Below are 20976 nucleotides of genomic sequence, written 5' to 3' on the forward strand. Positions count from 1 at the left end.
TGAGAATTAATAGAGGTATAACCTTTTTTTTAAAAAAATAATAAAGGTTTGACCTATCTAATAATCTAATATGAGTGTTTGGACAAACATCTTATTGAAAGAGTTTTTTGAGCTCAAAAATCTCTTTTAAAAAAATCTCATATCAGGAGCCTTTTAAAATTAGCTTATTGAGCAATACATCTAGCCTTTGGTTATTATATACACTAAACACAACTAATACTTAACAATTACATACCAAACACTTTTACACAACTAGCTAGTCAAACAATACAACCAACTATATCAATCAGTTATCATCCAATCACCAATATATGACTATATATATTCTTCTTTGTAAGCATGTTATCTTCAACATTAGTCCACCGCGTGTCACCTTTATTCATTATATGTGAAATGTTACCTCATCGAACATGACGATTATATGTCGTCATGTTGATGCCATATTACAAAACATATATGACTTGAAATTATCTGTATATATGTATTCATGTTTACTTGTCTTCTCATCAATTAAAATGTTGGAATTACCCGGTTTATGTAATGATTTTTGTATCACTTGAAGAGCTTTAACTACAAGCTAGTTGATTAAGTAATGTAATGTACATTGATTATGTAGCAAAATCAACACACACACACATATATATATATATATGTATATTTTATTATTTTATTTTGTGTAATGAAAGAAAATAAAAGAGCGAAATTACATTATGGGCTACATTAGCCATTACAATTAGTTTGACCCTAGATTCTTTTAAAACCCCCTTACTTATAATTGATTACGAAATTATTAATCTTGTATTCACCCGTCACATGGAAGACAAAAAAAAAAACCCATACAAACTCACTGCTAAAGTTTATGAAAAATTTATTTTTTGTTAAAGCTAACTTATTAGGTTGTACTAGAGGTGATAATTGAGCTACGCGGGCCGAGCCGGGCCTAAGGCAAATTAAACAAACTAGCCACCAAGTCAGGCTAAGGTTTGGGCCGAAAATAGTTGCCTAAATCCGTAATTTTTGGCCGGGCTTTTCAAGTCGGGTAAAAAAAAAACTTAAAATGTGTAATGTAATTGTTCAAGGCCAACCCCCACCCCCACCCCCACAAAAAAAAAAAAATAAAAAAATAAAAAAATTCCAACTTTAAGCCCAAATTTTATGTTCATGACCCTCTCAAAATCAAATCAGACTCATATGGATCAAATTTACATTATACGTGCTAAGACTGCTAACTCAACATATTTTTTTTGCTCGACCTTATTTTGATTACAGTTGAGGAAAACACAACAATCTTCACCAAAAATAGACAGTCCAAGAAACATCAACATGGTAGATTTACCTGGCCTACAAAATCATGATCTTATTTTAGGTTTTTAATTTGTCCTAATCAAATCGATTAAAAACTTTCTAATTAGAGATGGTGGGCCCTTAGCCCCCAGCAAAAAACCATGAAATGAACAAGCACGTTTCAGCATCTACCTTTCTCAATTTCATGAACCGCTCCATTTTCCGACCTCCCAAAACTGCCGTATTAATGCCATTTTTTACATCTCCATTTAATTACTTTCTCTCTCCTCTGTTAAACGTTGATCATTTTCCTTAGAAAAAGCAAGCGTTTCACCCAAAAAAAAGTTGGTAATATTGCCAAATTAGAAAGTAATCAAATTTCATTAAAGAATCATTATACTCGTGCTTGGTAATTACATTTCACGTTGTTAAGAGAGAGAAAGAGGAAACAACTTTTTGGGTGTCATCTATTCTTCTAATCTTGTCTATTGAGTAACGGATTTGATTCGAAAGTTTTTCTTCTGATTTGGGTTTGTGCTGAATTTTTCTGGGTTTTGTTTGTTTTTTACAAATACGGAGAAAATTCACAGAGAAAAAGGAAGAAGAAGATGGGTTTGTGGAGTCCGATACTTCGGATTTTTAGTGTGATTTTTGGGTTTGTCGGATTTGGTTTAGGGATTACGATTGGTCTTACTGTTGGGTATTATCTCTTCATTTACTTTCAGCCTACCGATGTCAAGGTAATTTCCTTTGATTTTTCTTTGGGTTTAATATATGAAATTGTTACTGTAATATTTATTTGATGCAGCAGTAGATTGAAATGTTTTATGGAACAATAGAACATGTGGGGGTTTTCGATTTTGTCTTATTGATTGTTTTGAGGTATCATGCAGAGTTCTGAGATTGATGATGGACCATTATATTAGTTTGTCATTATCAAAGGAATCCTATTATAAGGTTTATGTATGTCCATTTTTCTTAATTTTGGGTGTTAATGCCAACTAGTGAATGATGTTGATTTTTTTGAAAATAGTGCACACTTGTGTGAGGTTCTTGTGATTATATTTTGGAGTGAGAATCGAAAAATGGGTGGCATGAGAAGGGTTTACAGTTTAGGAGGATTAGCTGAATTGCTGCACACAATCACGGTTATTCGGACCTCAGTTTGTGCTAGTTCTTACAAGGCACCTTCTGTTGGATTAGGGTGGGTTATTATAAGGCTTCTCAGGTTGGTGAAGAACAGTGCCCCTTGATCACTTATGATGAGATTTTGTCATGTTCTGCTTTGTTTATCAAGGAGTGGGCATTGTAAACCAATAAATTTTTTTGGTTTCCATGGGTTGGGATTTAGGAGTAGGTTTATGTCCATTTGGAACCCAAACTGGCTTAATGATGTTGCTGTTCATGAATATAGTAAAATGTGTTTTATGGTGATGTATAATGTAGTTTTCTTAAGTTTCTAAGTATTTCCATTTGCTGAGGAAAGATTCACCTTGTAGGCTACATGTTCCCTTTACTTGAGGTTAATTAGTTGCTGATAGGGTGAGAACTATTGCTATGGGCTTCTACTACCTTGCTGGTATTTGGTATGGTAGAAATGAATGGAGGGATCTTTGCTGACCACCAAACATAAACTCTTTGGTTCATGCAATCGACCTCATACTAGTGTATTAAGGCTTTGATGTTGTTGTTGTTACAGTTGGGGTTCTTTAAGTCAAGGATATCTTGTTGTACGGGAAGGTATGGACACGTAGTAACTTAGATTGATTTTTATACCACTATTGGAAATGGACTGTTTGGGATGTTGAAATTTCATTTTCAATTTATGAGATTATTTGGTAATATATTTTTGGTCTTGATAATTCAATGACCCATTATGTTTTATTTGAACTGGGATATTTTTTTTGGGTCTACAACCTTGCAATTACAGTTCTATAATGTCAAGTGATAACCCACCAATCACAGCGACTAGATATCCTGAGGGTGCGGGGGAGGGTGAGTAAATTGTACCCAAAGTGCGTCTAGTGGGATTAACCTAGACCAAGAAATAGATTTTGAGTTAGGATATATGTTTGTTTGTAAATTAATACTTGTAAGCTTCTATACACGCATTTCATTGTAGATTAGTAGGTGTGCCTTTTGATGTAGATTGGTGGTGTTAAATACATCTGGACTTAAGTAGTTGGTGCTTTGATGTTTTGCTAAAACAATTCTCTTGATAGGCTGCTGGAAATTTATCTTTTGATGTTTGATAGAAGTAAGGAGGGGCACAAATTTATCATTATGCTTCTCTCATACACTACTAAAACAATTTCTGGAGAGCTGAGTGACATCAAAGGTGATTTAGCCTGGGTACATTTAGCAAATTAGCAATTTGTCTGGATCTGAATCCGCACTAGTTACTGAATGATCAACAGTTTTACCATTGGATGGGAGCCTCTTTAGGTAGTAGTCAAACTACTGATATAATCTTGTACATCTAGTTGCCACTGATCTGATATGCTGTACTGGTCTGCTTATTAGTATTTGCTTTCTGATAATTAATTGGATTATACACTTTAATGTGACTCCGTCTATGACTTGGAATGTTCTTGTTCTATACTGTTAAATGTTGCAAGTGAATGATTTGTTGGTGGGCTAAAAGTTAATGTTTGGTTTCTTTTTTTGTATTCTATTTCCATTTGCAATTGGCATTTGTAATTATCCACATACTTTTTTTTTATGATGCTGATGTCTTCTCGGAAGGAAGAAGTAGGCAGTATTGATGGATGGACAGCTGACTATTCTTGTGTTGTAAAATGTTGATACCTGTGTCTTAGTTATATGTTGGCATCCTCTATCCTCTAGTAATGATATCTTGATTTTGATAGGATCCCGATATTCGTCCACTGGCTGAGCAAGAATCTGATAAGCTTCGGCGACTACTTCCTGAAATACCTCATTGGGTGAAAAACCCTGATTATGAGCGTGTATGTATTTAATATTTCTGGCCCTCTTGGTTTTCATTGATTGTTGCTGAATAGTTCATGGTTCTGACTTTGGCTTGTGTTTTTCCTTTTCCTTTCTTAAAAAGATGGACTGGCTGAACAAGTTTATTGCCCAGATGTGGCCTTATCTGGACAAGGTATATGCCCATCCATTTGAACATTTAATTTTCTCCCTTTATTTCATTGTTGCTCTTTATGTTGGCTAATAGAGGGTTACTACTGTACACAGGCGATATGCAAAACTGCAAAGGATATTGCAACACCTATAATAGCTGAACAAATTCCAAAATACAAAATTGATAATGTTGAATTTGAGAAGCTGACTTTAGGGTCCCTTCCACCAACCTTCCAAGGTCAGTTTTACTCTTTACTTAGAATGCTGTGATGCAAGAGAAATAGGGAATAGATTATAGAAGCTTAAAAATTGTCTTAAAAGCCGAGTAAAGAAATTTATGGTTATAAATGCTAAGATATCAGAAATACGACTACTGGTTAAGCTTAATAAATTGTCTCAAAAGCTGAGTAAAGAAACTTGTGGTTATAAATGCTATGTGAGTTTTTTGTTTTTTTTGTTCATCCCTTGTTTAAGATTTTTGCACTTTAATATTAGAAAATTTTGGTTTGCTTGTGGCCATTGTGGGTTATGGGAGGTCACAAATAATTTTTTTTTGATGTAGACATGGATAATGGGTAAAAGTGAGTGCTAACTGATTTGTAATCACCCACAAATTAACAATTAAGAAGCCAATTAAGCAAGCAACAACTATGAAGGAGACAAGGAGTGATTTTACTACGTGAAACCCAAGAACTTGGAGAAATAAGAGAATAACCCACCAATCCCTATGGAGTAAGAATTTGATGATGAATGATGAAGAATACAAACTTTCCAAACATCATGAAAGCTTCTACCTCAATACTCACTCTCTTCCACTCAATTTTAAAGTGGTTTACAGCTGGGTAAAGGTCTTCCTTTCTACTGGACAGGGTTTATTAAAATGCTTTTTAAGCTCCACTTTTGGGTTCTCCTATGATGTCTTATCTGTGTATAGTTTGTCATATCATATATCTTTCACATAGTTTTAACATTGATTTAAGGTAGGCGAAAGTTTAGTCTTTGTTGGTATTGTGATATTAGATTGACAAAATGGTTAAATAAGATGAACTTGAATGGATGAAGATTATGTGTTAGCGTTACCAAGGTGATTATTAAAGAAAGTGATAGGATGATATGATACCTTCTACCATACAGTAGCCAGGGCTATGCTTATAGTTATGACTGTGATACCATATATTAGCCAGGGTGTTTATGCTTATGAGTTGTGCCTCTTCACTTGACTGTTATAGTAATGGTGTTGCTTAATGGTTATGTGAAGTACATGGGCTATTAGTATCACTTAGTTTTTTCTTTCTACGTGACAAATTATGAGCTCTACTATGCTGATTTGCTCTTATGATATTACTCTGCCTTGTAATATGAGATATGCTGAGCGACTGAATTCCATGATTATTTAATGCCGTTCTTTTAGTTATAAGTGTACAAAGCTGAAGTTTATAGGACAGCTTTTTTTTTTTTTTGTTTTCCTTCTTTTCATTTTAGATAGTCGGGTTTGGAAAAGTGGTTTTGAATTTGAGAATATGCACAAAGAAATTTTGTATCAAGTTTGTCATTGTAGTGTATTCTTTTATTACTACGGGTTCTGTGATTGATTGTGTCAGTTAGACGATATATTAAGATTCTTGTGGACTTTTGTGCCAGCCTGATATTCAGGTTTCTGTTATCTTCACTCACTTATTCAATAATGATATTCGTTGATTTACTCGATTAGAAATGACTTGGACAAACTTTGTGTACTTGTTATCTTGGTGGTTCCCTAGTAGCCTGTAATAAAGTTGCAGCTGTATTCTAAAATCTGCCTCTAACCTAAACTCAAACAATTAAATAAAGATTTATTTTTATAATTGCATATGCTGTTAGATGATATGATGGCATCAGAAGCATTATGTTATATGTATGTATATAGTCTGTATTCACCTCTCTAGTTTGGTATTCATCCTTCCTCTACTGTAGGTATGAAAGTCTATGTGACAGATGAGAAGGAGTTGATAATGGAACCATCTTTGAAGTGGGCAGGAAATCCTAACATCATTGTTGGTATAAAAGCATTTGGCTTGAAGGCAACAGCTCAGGTACTTGGTTTTTTTGGAAAAGGTGCATTTATTTGTATGAGATGATCAGAGCGGAGATTTGTTGAATTTCATTACTACTTTGTTAGTGAGTTGATTTATTTGGATTATTTCAGGTATTAGATCTTCAAGTATTTGCTTCTCCTCGCATTACTTTTAAGCCCCTGGTGCCAAGTTTCCCATGTTTTGCCAACATATATGTTTCTCTTATGGAGAAGGTATGTGATATTTTGACATTTGTTAGTTTTATCTTGTTTTCTTTTTACTTTTTTTTCCCCCTAATGTATTAAATTAGCTGGGGTTGGGGGTGAAATACAATTTCAACGTTGGAAATAACTGATCAGATTTTGAATTGATAGTTGCATAGCGTGGTAAGATCTGTTATGCAATCGTCAGATCATTTGAATTAAAAAAATGGAAAGTAATGACAAAACCTCACAGTGGAAAGTGTGATCAGTATTAGGGTAAGTTTTTCATGTTTCTTCAATTTTGATCATGTTGTGATTATCATCCAACTCATGCAATAGCATAAACAGATTTACCTCAAGAAAATTTTCACATTTAGACCATAGACCTAAAGATGGATATTTTTATTTTTATTTATTTTTTATATTTGAAAGAATTGATTATTGTTGTTTTTGTTGATTTTATTTTTTTCCCCTTAGAAAGAAGTGTTGCTTCTGAAGAAGTTGTTTTCATCTTAAACAACGATGGAATTATTAAGATCGAAAAAACACAATTTTCTAATTTAATGTCAATAATAGTTACTTAGCTATGAATTCTCCGCATCTTATCATCTATGAACTCCATTCTTATTGTCATTATGAGGGCGTGTGCAGTTTGGAATGCATCTTGTTGAAGGGGTGCCGATTAAATTTTCCCTTATCTCTTCTTTGGTCATTTTATCTTATACTTTTATTTGTAATTGCTAATCTTAAACCTTCTTATTTATTTGTTTTTAATATGTGTGCAAGTGTGGAAAACATAGAAATGACTCATGTATTATCTTGCAGCCGCATGTTGACTTTGGACTGAAGGTTCTGGGAGCTGATCTTATGTCAATTCCAGGTCTGTACAGGTTTGTCCAGGTATGTTGTCCTTCATTTTTCACTCTTTTGTTTATTTTGTGCTAAATTTTTTAAGATTAAGAGCTACATTTTCAGAATAGCTAAATCTTTTGGTGTTCCATCAATTAATTTTCATTTACATTGTTGAACTTTGGATATCAATTTAGTCCTTTGCTGAATTTAGATATTGTACTTTGGGTCCTACCTTTTCATTGTTATTCTCATAGACCCCATTATATGTGCAATTTTTCTGGCTGTAAGAAAAGTCTTAGTGCATTTTAGTTTCGATCACTTGTTTTTGGATTCCAGATCAACATTTATGAACCTGTTTCAGTTTTGTTTCTCTTGCTTCAGGAGCAAATTAAAGATCAAGTGGCTAATATGTATCTTTGGCCTCGTACACTTGAAGTACCTATTCTGGATCTTGCAAAGTATGCTCTTATATGTGACATCTATTATTCTATTGTATGATGATTGATGACGTGTCTATGACATTGTTGCCATTGACCGCTGTTATGTATGTGCTGCAAACTTTTCAGAGCTCTGAGGAAGCCTGTAGGAATTCTACATGTAAAGGTTGTAAGAGCAATGAAGCTGAAAAAGAAAGATCTCTTGGGTGCGTCAGACCCATATGTAAAACTGAAGCTCACCGATGATAAAACTCCATCAAAAAAAACCACAGTGAAGCACAAGAACTTGAACCCTGAATGGAATGAAGAGTTTAATATGACAGTCAGAGATCCACAGACCCAGACTTTAGAAATTAATGTGTATGATTGGGAGCAGGTATTCTTGGGCTGTTTGATTTACTTATATAGTTGAGTATGTCTATCTTTGTGCAGATAATTTCTGAAGCTGTTATTTCCTGTTCATATTAGGTCGGCAAACATGAGAAAATGGGTATCAATGCTATTCCTTTGAAAGACCTTACTCCTGATGAGCCAAAGGAGTTCACTCTTGATCTCCTCAAAAAGATTGACCCAAATGATCCTCAAAATGAGAAGTCACGGGGACAGATTGTGTTAGAATTGACATTTAAAGCTTTTAAAGAGGAGGATCTTGGAAATGATTTTGAAGATTCGGTGCAACAAGCACCTGCAGGAACACCTGCTGGTGGTGGTGTACTTGTTGTGAATCTACACGAGGCTCAAGATTTGGAAGGAAAGCACCATACAAACCCGTATGCACGTGTCAATTTCAGAGGAGAGGAGAGAAAGACCAAGGTAGTATATTGTAGTTAGATTTTTTGTTTTGATTTTAAGGTGACGAGTAAATCAATATTCGTATGAACTCTATTCTACCAAAATATTACGAATCCATTAATCAATTTAAGATGAACCTCTTTGGAATTTTGTGTGGGGTGGGGTGGGGAAGGGTTGTGTCCATGTGACTGCTCCATAGGCCAAGGTCGTATATGCACTTTTTACTGATGAGTATTTTAGGTCCTCATGGAATAGGTACAATATTCTTTGAAGATGTATAATAACTTGCCTGACTATGCTATTGCAGACTATCAAGAAGAATAGAGATCCAAGATGGGATGAGCAGTTTAAGTTTGTTCTAGAAGAACCTCCAACAAATGATAAGCTGCATATTGAAGTTCATAGTACCTCGGCAAGAAGTTTACTGCATCAAAAGGTAATTATTTTTTAGTCCTATTTTTTAACTATCAAGTCTCTTATCTTAATTTACTCCATCCATCTAGAATTAATATTTACACACTCATGCAAACTATATTTAGGATGCTTGGGAAAATTGATCACCTTAAAAATATAGTAATGACTTAGTAAATTGGATTTACTAATATGCCATTATGCTCTTAAAGAGACAGTAAGTGATATGGAGATACTCGAGATAGCACAACTAATGAACTAAGTGTTTGTTCAGGCAATTTCGATTTGTTTGCATTGCTTGGTTATGAATTATGATATGAACAAAATTCCATTGTTTTTCAGGAGTCTTTGGGATACATTGATATCAATCTCAGCGATGTCGTCAGCAACAAGCGAATAAATGAAAAGTATAACTTGATAGAGTCGAAGAATGGCCTAATCTTGGTCGAGCTCATTTGGAGAGCTGCCCCCCCAAAGTCGTAAACTCCTTTTCTTTTATATACAGAGTAGAAAAGATTCTGCTGATTTTTTTTACATAACTACTGGAAGGTTATCTGTTTCTGTAAATGTTGAACATAATGGTAGTTCTGTTATTATGAATAGCAGAATAGTGGACCTTTTTATTTGGTAAATGATTGTTTTTATTTGCAAGACAAGTTTACACTTCATTACTTGTGATGTCTTTAGTATATTATATGGAGTAATGCGGGTTGGAATTGGGTCCAGCAAGCTAGTAAAGTGGTAAGTGGACTCGGGTTGGGTTAATGGGATGGGCTTTGCTTTAGAAATCAACTTCAGTAGTTTTTTTTGGGGTGTGAGCTCGTCGCTTAAACTTGTCTTCTATATTTTCTAAAGTGCAATTCAAATGTCATCGTTCTTCCATTTAATTTAAGTGTGTTTTATTTTCCCAACTTAATACAACTCATAGTAAATTAAATTAAAAATTCTAAGCTTTAGGACAACATTTAAATAACGGGAAATATAAAATCAAATCCAATAAATACCATTTTGAATTAATGATATATCTACTTGTATTAATAATGATTTAATTTAATGAGAATTTGAGAATGTATACTTATTTCTCTTTGCACGTAAGAGATTGAGATTAATACGGAGTATATAGTACGATTGAGATTAATATGGAGTATATAGTATGAAATATATACTCGTATTATTGGTTACTACCAAGTAATACTTTATTTTACACCTTTGAACAAATGTTAAGGAGGAGACTCTGGTCTTACAATGCTTTGTCACACCTGGTTCCCGAAAATTCAATGAGGGAGAGAAAAGAGATATTTTATGGTGATTTCTAATTGCTTAATGATTGTTAACTATTTTTTTGTTAAAAATGAGGAATAGTGTATTTGGTTTTAATAGCCTTATTCTATTATCTACTAGTCCTACCATAAAATTAATTAATCCCGTCACTTTAAGGTCTCTAACACAATTAATAAAATTCTTTTTAGCCAATTTCAAACGCAAACATACATGGTTTTCAAAGCATTAACAACCTTGGAGTTTCCCTCAAGGTGGTTCATGCATAAACTTTATTCTATAGGTTTTATGAGGTTTATGCATGGGCTTCCTATACAGTAACAAACACTTAATCAAATCTATCTTCTTGTGTATATTGGATTGTTAGCCATCAATTATTAATACTTCCTCTGTTTTTTAATTATTGCACCACTTGCCTTTTAAGGAAGTTTTACAAATATTGCACCATATCCATTTTACAAAACAAAATACATGTGTTCACACTTAAATACGCCAATATACCCTTGCTTTTGACACTTAATTCTTTACTTTATATTTACATCATATGGATAATTTTGTACTTTTACCCCTCTCTTCCTTTTTCCCACTACCAAAAAAAGTGTGCCGAACCTATATTGTACAATAATAAAAGACTGGAGGAAGTATAACAAAACAAAAACAACGCTTGTAAATGACATTTATAAGACACTAAGTTATCCCTAGAAAATGAGAATTCACAATTTACATTATCTCAATTGTCTAAAAGTAAAACTATTTATAATATCCTTATCTTTTAACTCTCATAAATCTAACTATTCTCAATCTTATTATCTAATTAGAGAGTCAATGATCCATATTATCATCCGAGTTTTTTGAAATTTTTTACACGCATTACCCGCAAGATTTAGTAATAATAAAGAAAAAAGGGCTTGATAATTTTAAGCATTATCCAAAGTGCAAGAGACCCAACAGCCCATGCCTGAAGCCGTGAAGCGTCAGCGATTTATGACATTTTATCTAAAAAACTAAAAAACAAATCACCAATTACCAATAGTTTCAATTTTAGCAATTTTGTCAAAATCTCCGTTCTCTAACAAACACTGACCACTGAAGCTCCATCAATGGCGATGCCGGTCGTCGACACAGAATACCTCAAGGAAGTCGACAAAGCTCGTCGCGATCTTCGTGCTCTCATCTCTAGCCGCAACTGCGCTCCTATCATGCTCCGCCTAGCGTAATTCTCTCTCCTTTGACTTCGTCAACCTCCTTCAAAATTCACCTTGATTTTGATTTCAATTCTCTCTGTAGGTGGCATGATGCTGGGACCTATTGCGCGAAGACGAAGACCGGTGGTCCGAATGGTTCGATTAGGAATGAGGAAGAGTGCGCTCATGCTGCCAATAGTGGTTTGAAGAAAGCTGTTGATTGGTGTGGTATGGAATTTCTTGTTTTTGTCGAATTAATTTCTGTATATTTGGTCATATGATGCGAAAAACTTTACAAATTAGGTAGAAATTCAGCTTAGATTAAGAATTACCTCCATTATCTGGTGTTTAATATAAGATATATGTTCTACACATTTTGATATACACATATGAATTGAGCCTGAAGGTGCACTAGGTTTTGCCTTATCGGACTGCTTGATGCTAAGTTGCTAACGTAGTTTGGCCAATTTTACTTCTGTTTATTAGTATAATATTTTTTTTTATTTATTTTTTTATTTATTTATTTGATTTGCCTGAAAACCTAATTTCGTATCAAAGTGTCGGATGTTGTATGGAATGTCTGTTTGTTGTCTAATTTTGCAAGAATGAGATGATTTTTGCTTCTTCATCTCATTTGATCATCTTTTTGAAGTGTAGAAGTAATTTGGGAAGTGGTTGAGTGATAGAAATTGTCTAGTAATAATCCGTTCCAAAATCGTGTTGCATGTTGGCATTTGGCAGGTTTAGTGTACCAGTGTAGGATATTGTGGAATTGTTGATATGTATAAAACCATACGAGACATTGGCTGTGAGGCCTGCTGATTCTTTGGAGATTGAAAACTTTCACATGCCTGAGGAAAGAAAACATCTAACAGAGCATGTCATATCTGTGAATCGTGCATTTTGCTGGTCACAAGATTCGCAGGCATGGCACTGTGTCATTGATCGACAAAGATATTGTAATTGAATTCTGTTTCTTGCGTAGTTAATACTTTCCTTGCTGTGGTGTTGCCAAAAGTTTCTTTCCTAGCTGAAGATCTTACTTCCAAAGAAACCAAATTAGATAATGGACCTAGATTATTATTGATGTAGATGCCTAAGGCATTGTTTAAAAAGACGTATCATATGCATTGACAGCCAAATTAGATAGGCTTTGCTTGAATATATATTAGACAGCATAGAGTGATTCGTCATAGGAGTTATAACTGAAAGACTTAGTTGAACTTGAATTAATACTCTTACATGCTCTTCTCTTCCTCTTTCCTCTCTTGTTTTTCTGTCCTCAGTGGTTGAATTTGGATTTGAGCCCTTGAAGCATCTGAGGTTTTCGGACAAGATGTGTTTTTCTTTCATGTTTCTCCTCTTTTTTTCTCTCCACTCTTAATAGAAGTGTCCGAGTGCACAATGAAGTGTCGGACACGTGTCCCGTGTCGTGTCGACACGAACACTTCGCGATTTTAGCCATGTCCGATTAACATAGTGGTTGATTGTGACTTTATACATTCTTTAAGCTCCCTATTAACAAATCAGCTACGTTTCATTTTGCATTTACTAAAAGGGTTAATCTATGAGTGTCACACACTAAGAAGTAACTAGGTGATGTTAATTTGGGGGCCTAGGTCAGTCAGATTGCTTGGTTGTTCATAATGTAATAAAGACCTTCTGCTACATTAAATAAATGCTGATCTCCAAGAAAAAAGTCTACTTTAGCTACACAAAAGGGTGCTATATTCAAGCTGCCGAAGGCATGAGTATATTCTTGCTTTTGCCTAATGAAGTACTTCCTCCGTTTCTTTTTAGTTGACACGTTTTTTTAGTCACGTTTGTCAATGCATAAATTCAACCATTAATATCTTTAATCATCGATAAGTAAAAATTATAAAAAAATTGATATTTTGAAAATATATATTGTGACGAATCTAACAAGATCCCACATGACTATATTGTTCATTACATACAAAGCACAAAGCACAAAACATAGTCAAAGGGGAGTGTTTGAATAGTGCTAAAGTCAAACCGTGTCACATGGCGATCGAATCGATTCGACCAATCAAGAACAGAGCTAGGCTAAGTCCACTAAAACAAACGGAGGTAGTAAATGTTTCAGAAATTACTTGATTTGAACAGCCAGGACTCAGGAGGGTGGAGATGACCAAGCATCCTCATGAATTGAAGAGCCCTAAATTCCATATCAAGAAAAAATGATACAAGCAAGTTGGCGCAACATTAATAATCGATATGAAAATTCCCAAAATCCTGCTTGGTTCCTCTCTTGTATACCCTCCTTGGTCCTTCAGAAATAACCACTTTTATAGTCTTTGACTTGTAGGGGCATTAGGGGTAAAGCTGCATACATTTAAATTTCCCAAGATCCTGCTTCAGCTAGATTACAATCAATACTAGATATTTATTGTTGTTCTGGAGTACAACATACCTACCATGCACATGCTTGTTTTGCTCGCTGTCATTCTATCTTTATCTTCTCATTACTTTAATGGCTCAATACATCTCATTGATTTTGTCTCCTTTCTCTTTTGCTTAATTTCAGAGGAGGTGAAGGCTAAACACCCAAAGATTACATATGCAGACCTCTATCAGGTGATTATCCATCTATATATGTAGAGACTTGAAAAGTTAAAAGAATGTTTTATGCCTACTGCCTCACCGCCCAACCCCTCAATGAAACAGAATTATGAGATTTAGGAGATGTTTAATGCAGTAAAAGTTGGTATCACAATCACATTAGTTATATATTCCCTTTGTCTATATATTCAGATTGTACCAACTTCTTGTATTTAAACATGTAACAGAATTTTACCTTTTGCATTCCAATATTCGTTTCCTTATTCAATATCTACAACGGTATATTAGTAAAACTAATGGCAAATCACTGCCATTTTAAGACACATGACAAGTCACCATATCCAAAAATAGTGTGCTTGACAGTGATTTCTTGTTGGAGGGAGTATATTAATATATGCCTTTTTAGTTTACTATGGAATAGAATGTGTGTTCTAGGTAATTGTAGTGAGTGTGATGCATTTCTGCCTTTGTTTCCAAATGCTCTCTCCTTCCCAATCAATTCCGTCTTTAGTCCATCCTAGTTTAATTGCCACACTTATGGTATGGACCCCTAGTATTTTATTACCTCTCTCATGTCTTTTCCTCTCTCTAGTATTTTATTACCTCCAAGAGTTAGGAAAATTATGACTTATACTCCGTCCTTATATAATTGTCACAACCACCTTTTCAAAGTGTTTTATGCTTTAAGTTATTGTTGGATTTTTTCTTTTTTATTATTTTTTTTAATATAAAGTGGATGTAGTGGGAGATAGTGAATGAGAGAGTGGGGGATCCTAACTCTTGGAGGTAATAAAACACTCTGAATAGGTGGTTGTGACAATTATATAGAGAAGGAGTATAAGTCATTATAGCCAAATTATATTGTTTGAAATATATGTTCTCTATATGTCATGTAATATTACACGTCTAATTGCTTTCTTACATCTAATTTAATCATCCTTTTAGTATAAGTAAAATGGTTAAATAATAATATGCCTTGTGTTTAAAATGGAGTATTTGTTAGTGACTACTAAATCATATAAGGGGGTCCTAGGTCTAATGGTTTATTTGAGGTAATAAGAAACAAAGATATAGCTTTCAAGCCATACACACATCTTTCCTGTAATTTTGGTACATCTGGTTTCGTGCCTTTGTGAGGTTTGCTTAATGGGCATCATTGGTGCAGAAGCGGGAGAATGCCGTGGTGTTGACTGGTAGATTGGGCTTTGTGCTACTTTGCTTGCTGACTGATTTTTAGCATGTCTGGCTCTCACCTATTACTGAACTGTTCCCGTTCTCCCCTTTTTATATCTAGAATTATGCATAGGATATTTTTAGTGATAAATTTCAGAATGTGTACTTGAGATTTTCTTTTTTCTTTGCAGCTTGCTGGTGTTGTTGCAGTTGAGGTCACTGGAGGACCTACAATTGACTTTGTTCCGGGTAGAAAGGTGTGTAATTTTGGAATTAAAGACAGAACTAGTTATAGGATCGCTTCAGGATGCTAAGATTTCCGTTAATGCATTCCAGGACTCAACTGTGTGTCCCAAGGAAGGGCGACTTCCAGATGCCAAACAAGGTTTTGAAGAAATTTCTATCAGCATTTTAATCTGTTGGGTTTCTAGTGTTAAGAATGCATATAGAGTGATGTTATGTTCATGGTCTGTGTGAATTACATGAAATCTAACATTAGTGATTTTGTGGAATTGGGATTTGGGAAACATAGATTTTCTTTGAGAGTATCACTATTCAATATTGTCATGCAACATGCACTCTTCCGCCAGTGGGAATTATGCCAATATTGCATTATTCTCTTTGGCTTTAACAGGAGTACCAAGAATGGATAAATTTTGCTGCTGTCTTAAGGATACCGTTTTCACTTCTGTAGCCTATTCTGTTTGTGTAGCAATGGGTGGTTTATTTTTATTTTTTTTTATACATATACAGTATATATTTTTTTTATGTTTCTTATATTGTCTCGAAGAAGTGTGTCCAGACTACAGGATCTAAAGCAACTTGTTATTCACCTTTTACTTGTTTCACATTGTAAGTAAAAGATGATATACAGTATATGTTAACAAATAAAAATATAATGGAATATTTTCAAACGATTTGGATTGTTGAAAGTGGTAGAATTGTGTAAATGACATTGTTACAGTCGTTTATGCTTCATATAATTGCAGCAGCACTGTACTTGATTACTAGCTTGAAATTTTCTTATTAAAACAAATACTCCGTATGATATGTACGGGGTGTTTTGAGAACGTCACATTCTCGTTGCTACTTGTTTTTTCACTGAATCGGTTTTCCTCTCTGGTTGATGATTCATTTTGTTGATGACGCATTCATTATAGGTGCACCACATCTGAGGGACATATTTTACAGGATGGGTCTTTCTGACAAAGACATTGTGGCCCTATCTGGGGCTCATACCCTGGTAATACTCATGCTAGCTTTATCACAATTTGTTTGCCATAGGGATATGCACTTAAAACTTTGGCTTTGCTATTGGTGACTTAGGGAAGGGCACATCCAGAGAGATCAGGCTTTGATGGCCCGTGGACCCAAGAGCCACTCAAGTTTGATAACTCCTATTTTGTGTAAGAGATATTTTTGTAAAATTTTTGTGTAGACCTTTCCATAAGTGAAGTGGGCAGTTTGTCGAGTATCTGCTGTACTTTGTACTAAGTGCAATTGCCATCTAACATCTCTTCTCAACAGGGAGCTTTTGAAAGGAGAATCAGAGGGACTGTTGAAACTTCCTACTGATACAACTTTGGTGGAGGATCCTGCATTTCGCCCTTTTGTGGAATTGTATGCTAAGGTATCTATTTTTACTTTATGAGTTTTATATTTAAGTTGTTTGTATATGATTTATTAAAGAGATCACACGGAATTCACAGAAACTGTTGAGGGCTTTTCTACAGTGGTTGCATTCTATCTGGAAGTTTTATATTGTTCAATGCTTGTTTGCGTAAAGTTTTTGTTGAGCTTAAGTACTACTAGCTGATTGAAAAAGAAAATGAATTTATTTGACAGTCATGTTCGTTTATCAATGAAGTCATTTTTGCGCTCTATTTTATTTGATTAAAAATTGGTTATCTTTCTAAATTTGGTGATGAGATATCTTGAATTAGGATTCTGTAAACACCCCCAAGAATTAATTAATATTTGTCCTCAAAGTTCAAAGCAAAATTTTACTACTTGTTTGGGACATGAGTTGCAATTGCAATCTGTTGAACTGATAGATATCTTTCATTGTTTTTTATCCATAAATGTTAAAAACATGCATTCCCAAGAGAAGCCTTATATTATTTCAGCTACCATGCTATTTTTTTTAAGGTGATTGGTTGATCTTAACTGATTTCACCTTTTCCCAATGTATTCATAGACTAGGATTTTTATATAATTGCTAATACTAGATAAAATAATACTTGAGGAATAATATGGCAACTAGTATTTTCATATTCAGGTTACATGCATTAGATTCTAAGTTGTTCTGTGCTATGATTGGAGACCCTCCAATTAATATTATCCTGAGCTGATATGTCTGGACTTGTTTTATTTGAAGGTGTATATGTAAATTTGTTGATTGCTTGATAATTACTCATTATTTCTGGACTGTCAGGATGAGGATGCCTTCTTCCGTGACTATGCAGCCTCGCACAAGAAACTTTCAGAACTAGGATTCGCTCCAAGCGGGGCCAAGTCATGCTGCCCCGACACCACTGTACTGGCTCAGAGTGCAGTTGGAATTGCAGTTGCTGCGGCAGTGGTCATCTGTAGCTACATCTATGAAATTCGCAAACGCGCAAAGTAAAGAGACTTCATCACAAGTAAACATTATTCATATCAATATTACAATACCTACCATCTGTATGAACTAGTATTCATCATACATGTGAGATTTATTGCTCATATCATGTTCATCTAGGAATATCTATCATATCAGTACAACAGCACTCGCTAACCTTCTATCTTTAATTCAAGTGGTTGTATGAACTGGCTAGAAACTATAAGTGAAACGATTTAAAGAGTAAAATAAGTTCGCTTTGGGGGGTTCCCATACTATTATATGCTTGTAAGTTGCTCTTCTGTTATTTCCAGGATACCGGGTAATATCGACAGACCCTGTCCTACCATAAACATCTCATTTGTTCATGTATGGTATAGCTTAAGTATGATTTGTTTTCCCCCCTACCCCTCTGAAGAATATAAAAATAAGTACTTGTACTTGTACTTGTTGGCGAATGATTAGAAGAAGCTTAAGAGATGATTAAAGGGGAGTACAATTGATAAAGCAGAGTTGGAAGGTGAAAGAATGATAAGTGAGGTGGACTAAAGAGGAGTGAGATTGAAATCTGATGTTGTGGATGGATGTCGTTATCAGTTTCAGTTATAATAAGAGTCGTTATTAATCAATAACAAAATGGGTGTTTAGTATGAACAAGTCACGTAGAAGCTTTATAAATCTTGCCTCTTTATAATTTTTAATTAAAAAAAAAAAGAAGAGGAAATGATAATAGAAGAAGTGGGTCAAAAAAACCTGATTATTCCAACAAGTTTTCTGGAGTCTCACATGGGGTAAAGGACAACCTAAAATTATGTTAGGTAGATGTTTAGTAGAAACGATATCTTTCTTTTTTCTTACTTTTTTTTTAAAAAAATTTAAATAATAATAATAAAAAAAAGAAAAGAAAATACATTTAATCTCTCTGATGTAAGTCATCATATCAGCCTAAGCACATGACACCCACGTGTTGATGAGTTGGGTGTCACTTGGGTAAGTTGGTACTTGGTAGGCTAACCCACCCTTCACATTCTTGGTTTACAATCACCGCTCTCTCTCCTAAAAAATATAAAATCAAGTGTATCCAACTTCCACTAAACTCCCATCTTCATGGAGTTTGTAGGATCTACTCCTTATTTTTGGCGTTTACTCAAACTTTTTAATTTTTTACTACTACGTTGTTTTTGTCCGTTAGTATAGTCGATCATCCCTCTACCTCGTCCAATCTTTGAGAATGAACTCTGGAATAATCCAGTTCTAGGCCCCCCCTTTTTTTTTTTTTTTAATATACTCCCTTCGTCTCTTACTTATGTGTTCATTTATGTTTTTTACAAAAATTAAGGAAATTAGAGATCTATTAAATTTCATAATTAACAGTACATTTATGCATCTGAAATTCGACTAGCGAGCTTGCTAGTTGAAGATGGAAAACTTATTTCGAATAAAAAATTGTTAGAAACTCGTATCGGTCATATTCAAGAGCTTTAGTCAACTTAATTTATATTCCATGATAGATTTAGCTATCTAAGCTGTGTTCTTTTTTACTAGTTTTTATTTTTATTTTTTTTATTATTATTATTATTTTATTTTATTTTTATTGATCTTAACTTATTTGCATTAAATTTCCTTTTGGACTTTAACTTAAATTTTTTTATAAAGTTGTGAATTGAACTTCTGTAACCTTTATTCCTTATTTAGTCAATTAAAATTTGTAAAAATAAGATGAGAGGAGCATGAAGTTATTTTTTGACTGCAAGTACAAACAGATAAACTAGAAGGATCTATCTTGACTATCTACCATAACACATTTTCTGGCTGATATTCAGTTCATGGGCTAGTATGACGTATAACCTTATGATTAGTTTCCTATAATGCTATAGTAGGACTTTAGAAAACTAGCAGCATGTATATACTATATAGAGCTATTAAATCGGGTGTACGACATCACGGGAGATAAATAACTCGACTCTACTAACATCAAGATAGAAACTAGGAATGATTTTCTTCCTTGGATGCCTGTTGAAGTCTGATGGAGGTGAATAAGCTACACCTTTTCTATTTGAACCAACATAAAACTATAGCCTAAGTTATCTACCTAAAAATTGTGATTCTATTCATAAGTTTTACTTTATAACATAAAACTTACATCTCCAAATAAAAAAAGAAAAAGACCCAATATTTACAAAATTCCTCACGTCAATTTTCAAAGATAATCTTTCTGTTTTAGGTTGTTTCCTGTGATTAAAAAAATGTGGAGGAAAATAAATGAATGTAAAGGTCGGTTAAGGATAGAGACTAGGATGAGGTAGCCATGACAATTAGTTTGGGGTTGAAATACCTAACTGATAGTGACTTTAATTGGTCATCTCCCCTTCAAATGAATTAAAGCTTCATAATTTAATAAACAAAATAAATAAAAAAAAAGGCAAGATTAATACGTGAAGCTATTAATCATCTTTTTGAACAGTCAATTCATTCTTAATTTAGTGTAATTTGGGGAAGTTTGTATAAGAAAACAAATTTAGTATATATTCAATTATAAGCCCCTATTATTTTTTAATTAGTTTATGTGAAACAACAAGATCTGGATAAGTTCAAAATAATAGAGATAACGATAATTAGGTGACAGGAATAATAATTTTGATAGTAAAAGAAGGAGGTACACATTTCAGCATCTTATGATAAATCCCAAGATAGACTAGTGGACAGTAAGATGTGGGTGAAGGAAGTAGGTGTAATCAAAACAATTACACCATCCTCTTCATGTCCTCCTCCTCTCTCTCCTACCTAGCTACCTCTTCTTTCATTTGCCTCTTCAAGAATTTTTTAAATTTATTAAATTAAGGGCAACAGAAATACTCACGAGTGAATTCGCTCACCTGAATCTATATATACTCGATTCAATATAGTTGTTACATTGTCTCAAACTCTCATCTCTCATTACACCTAAACAAAATACATTAATTTTTTTGTATATAAAATTTATGGAATTTTACTAATATGGAATAAGTACGAGTAGATAAAATA

At 34.0% G+C, this 20976-nt stretch overlaps 2 protein-coding genes across 2 annotated transcripts; both read left to right on the top strand.

Moving 5' to 3' along the window:
* The first annotated feature begins 1345 nt into the window (after positions 1–1345).
* Positions 1346–9806, top strand: LOC110718538 (synaptotagmin-2-like). The gene is made up of 12 exons (XM_021897385.1): positions 1346–2024; positions 4155–4253; positions 4358–4408; positions 4501–4624; positions 6340–6458; positions 6572–6673; positions 7469–7543; positions 7877–7953; positions 8062–8308; positions 8401–8745; positions 9032–9160; positions 9478–9806. The coding sequence occupies exons 1-12, from the start codon at positions 1893–1895 to the stop codon at positions 9616–9618; spliced, it is 1641 nt and encodes a 546-aa protein (XP_021753077.1). The 5' UTR covers positions 1346–1892; the 3' UTR covers positions 9619–9806.
* Positions 9807–11394: 1588 nt separating this feature from the next.
* LOC110718539 (L-ascorbate peroxidase 3-like) lies at positions 11395–18233 on the top strand. Its single transcript, XM_021897386.1, has 9 exons — positions 11395–11626; positions 11701–11825; positions 14146–14195; positions 15545–15610; positions 15690–15738; positions 16514–16596; positions 16680–16759; positions 16881–16983; positions 17788–18233. Exons 1-9 carry the CDS (start codon positions 11514–11516, stop codon positions 17977–17979), a joined length of 861 nt encoding a protein of 286 aa, XP_021753078.1. The 5' UTR covers positions 11395–11513; the 3' UTR covers positions 17980–18233.
* Positions 18234–20976: the final 2743 nt, after the last annotated feature.

The sequence above is a fragment of the Chenopodium quinoa genome, unplaced genomic scaffold (assembly GCF_001683475.1).
Source record: "Chenopodium quinoa cultivar QQ74 unplaced genomic scaffold, ASM168347v1, whole genome shotgun sequence".
In the NCBI taxonomy this organism is placed as follows: Eukaryota; Viridiplantae; Streptophyta; class Magnoliopsida; order Caryophyllales; family Amaranthaceae; genus Chenopodium; species Chenopodium quinoa.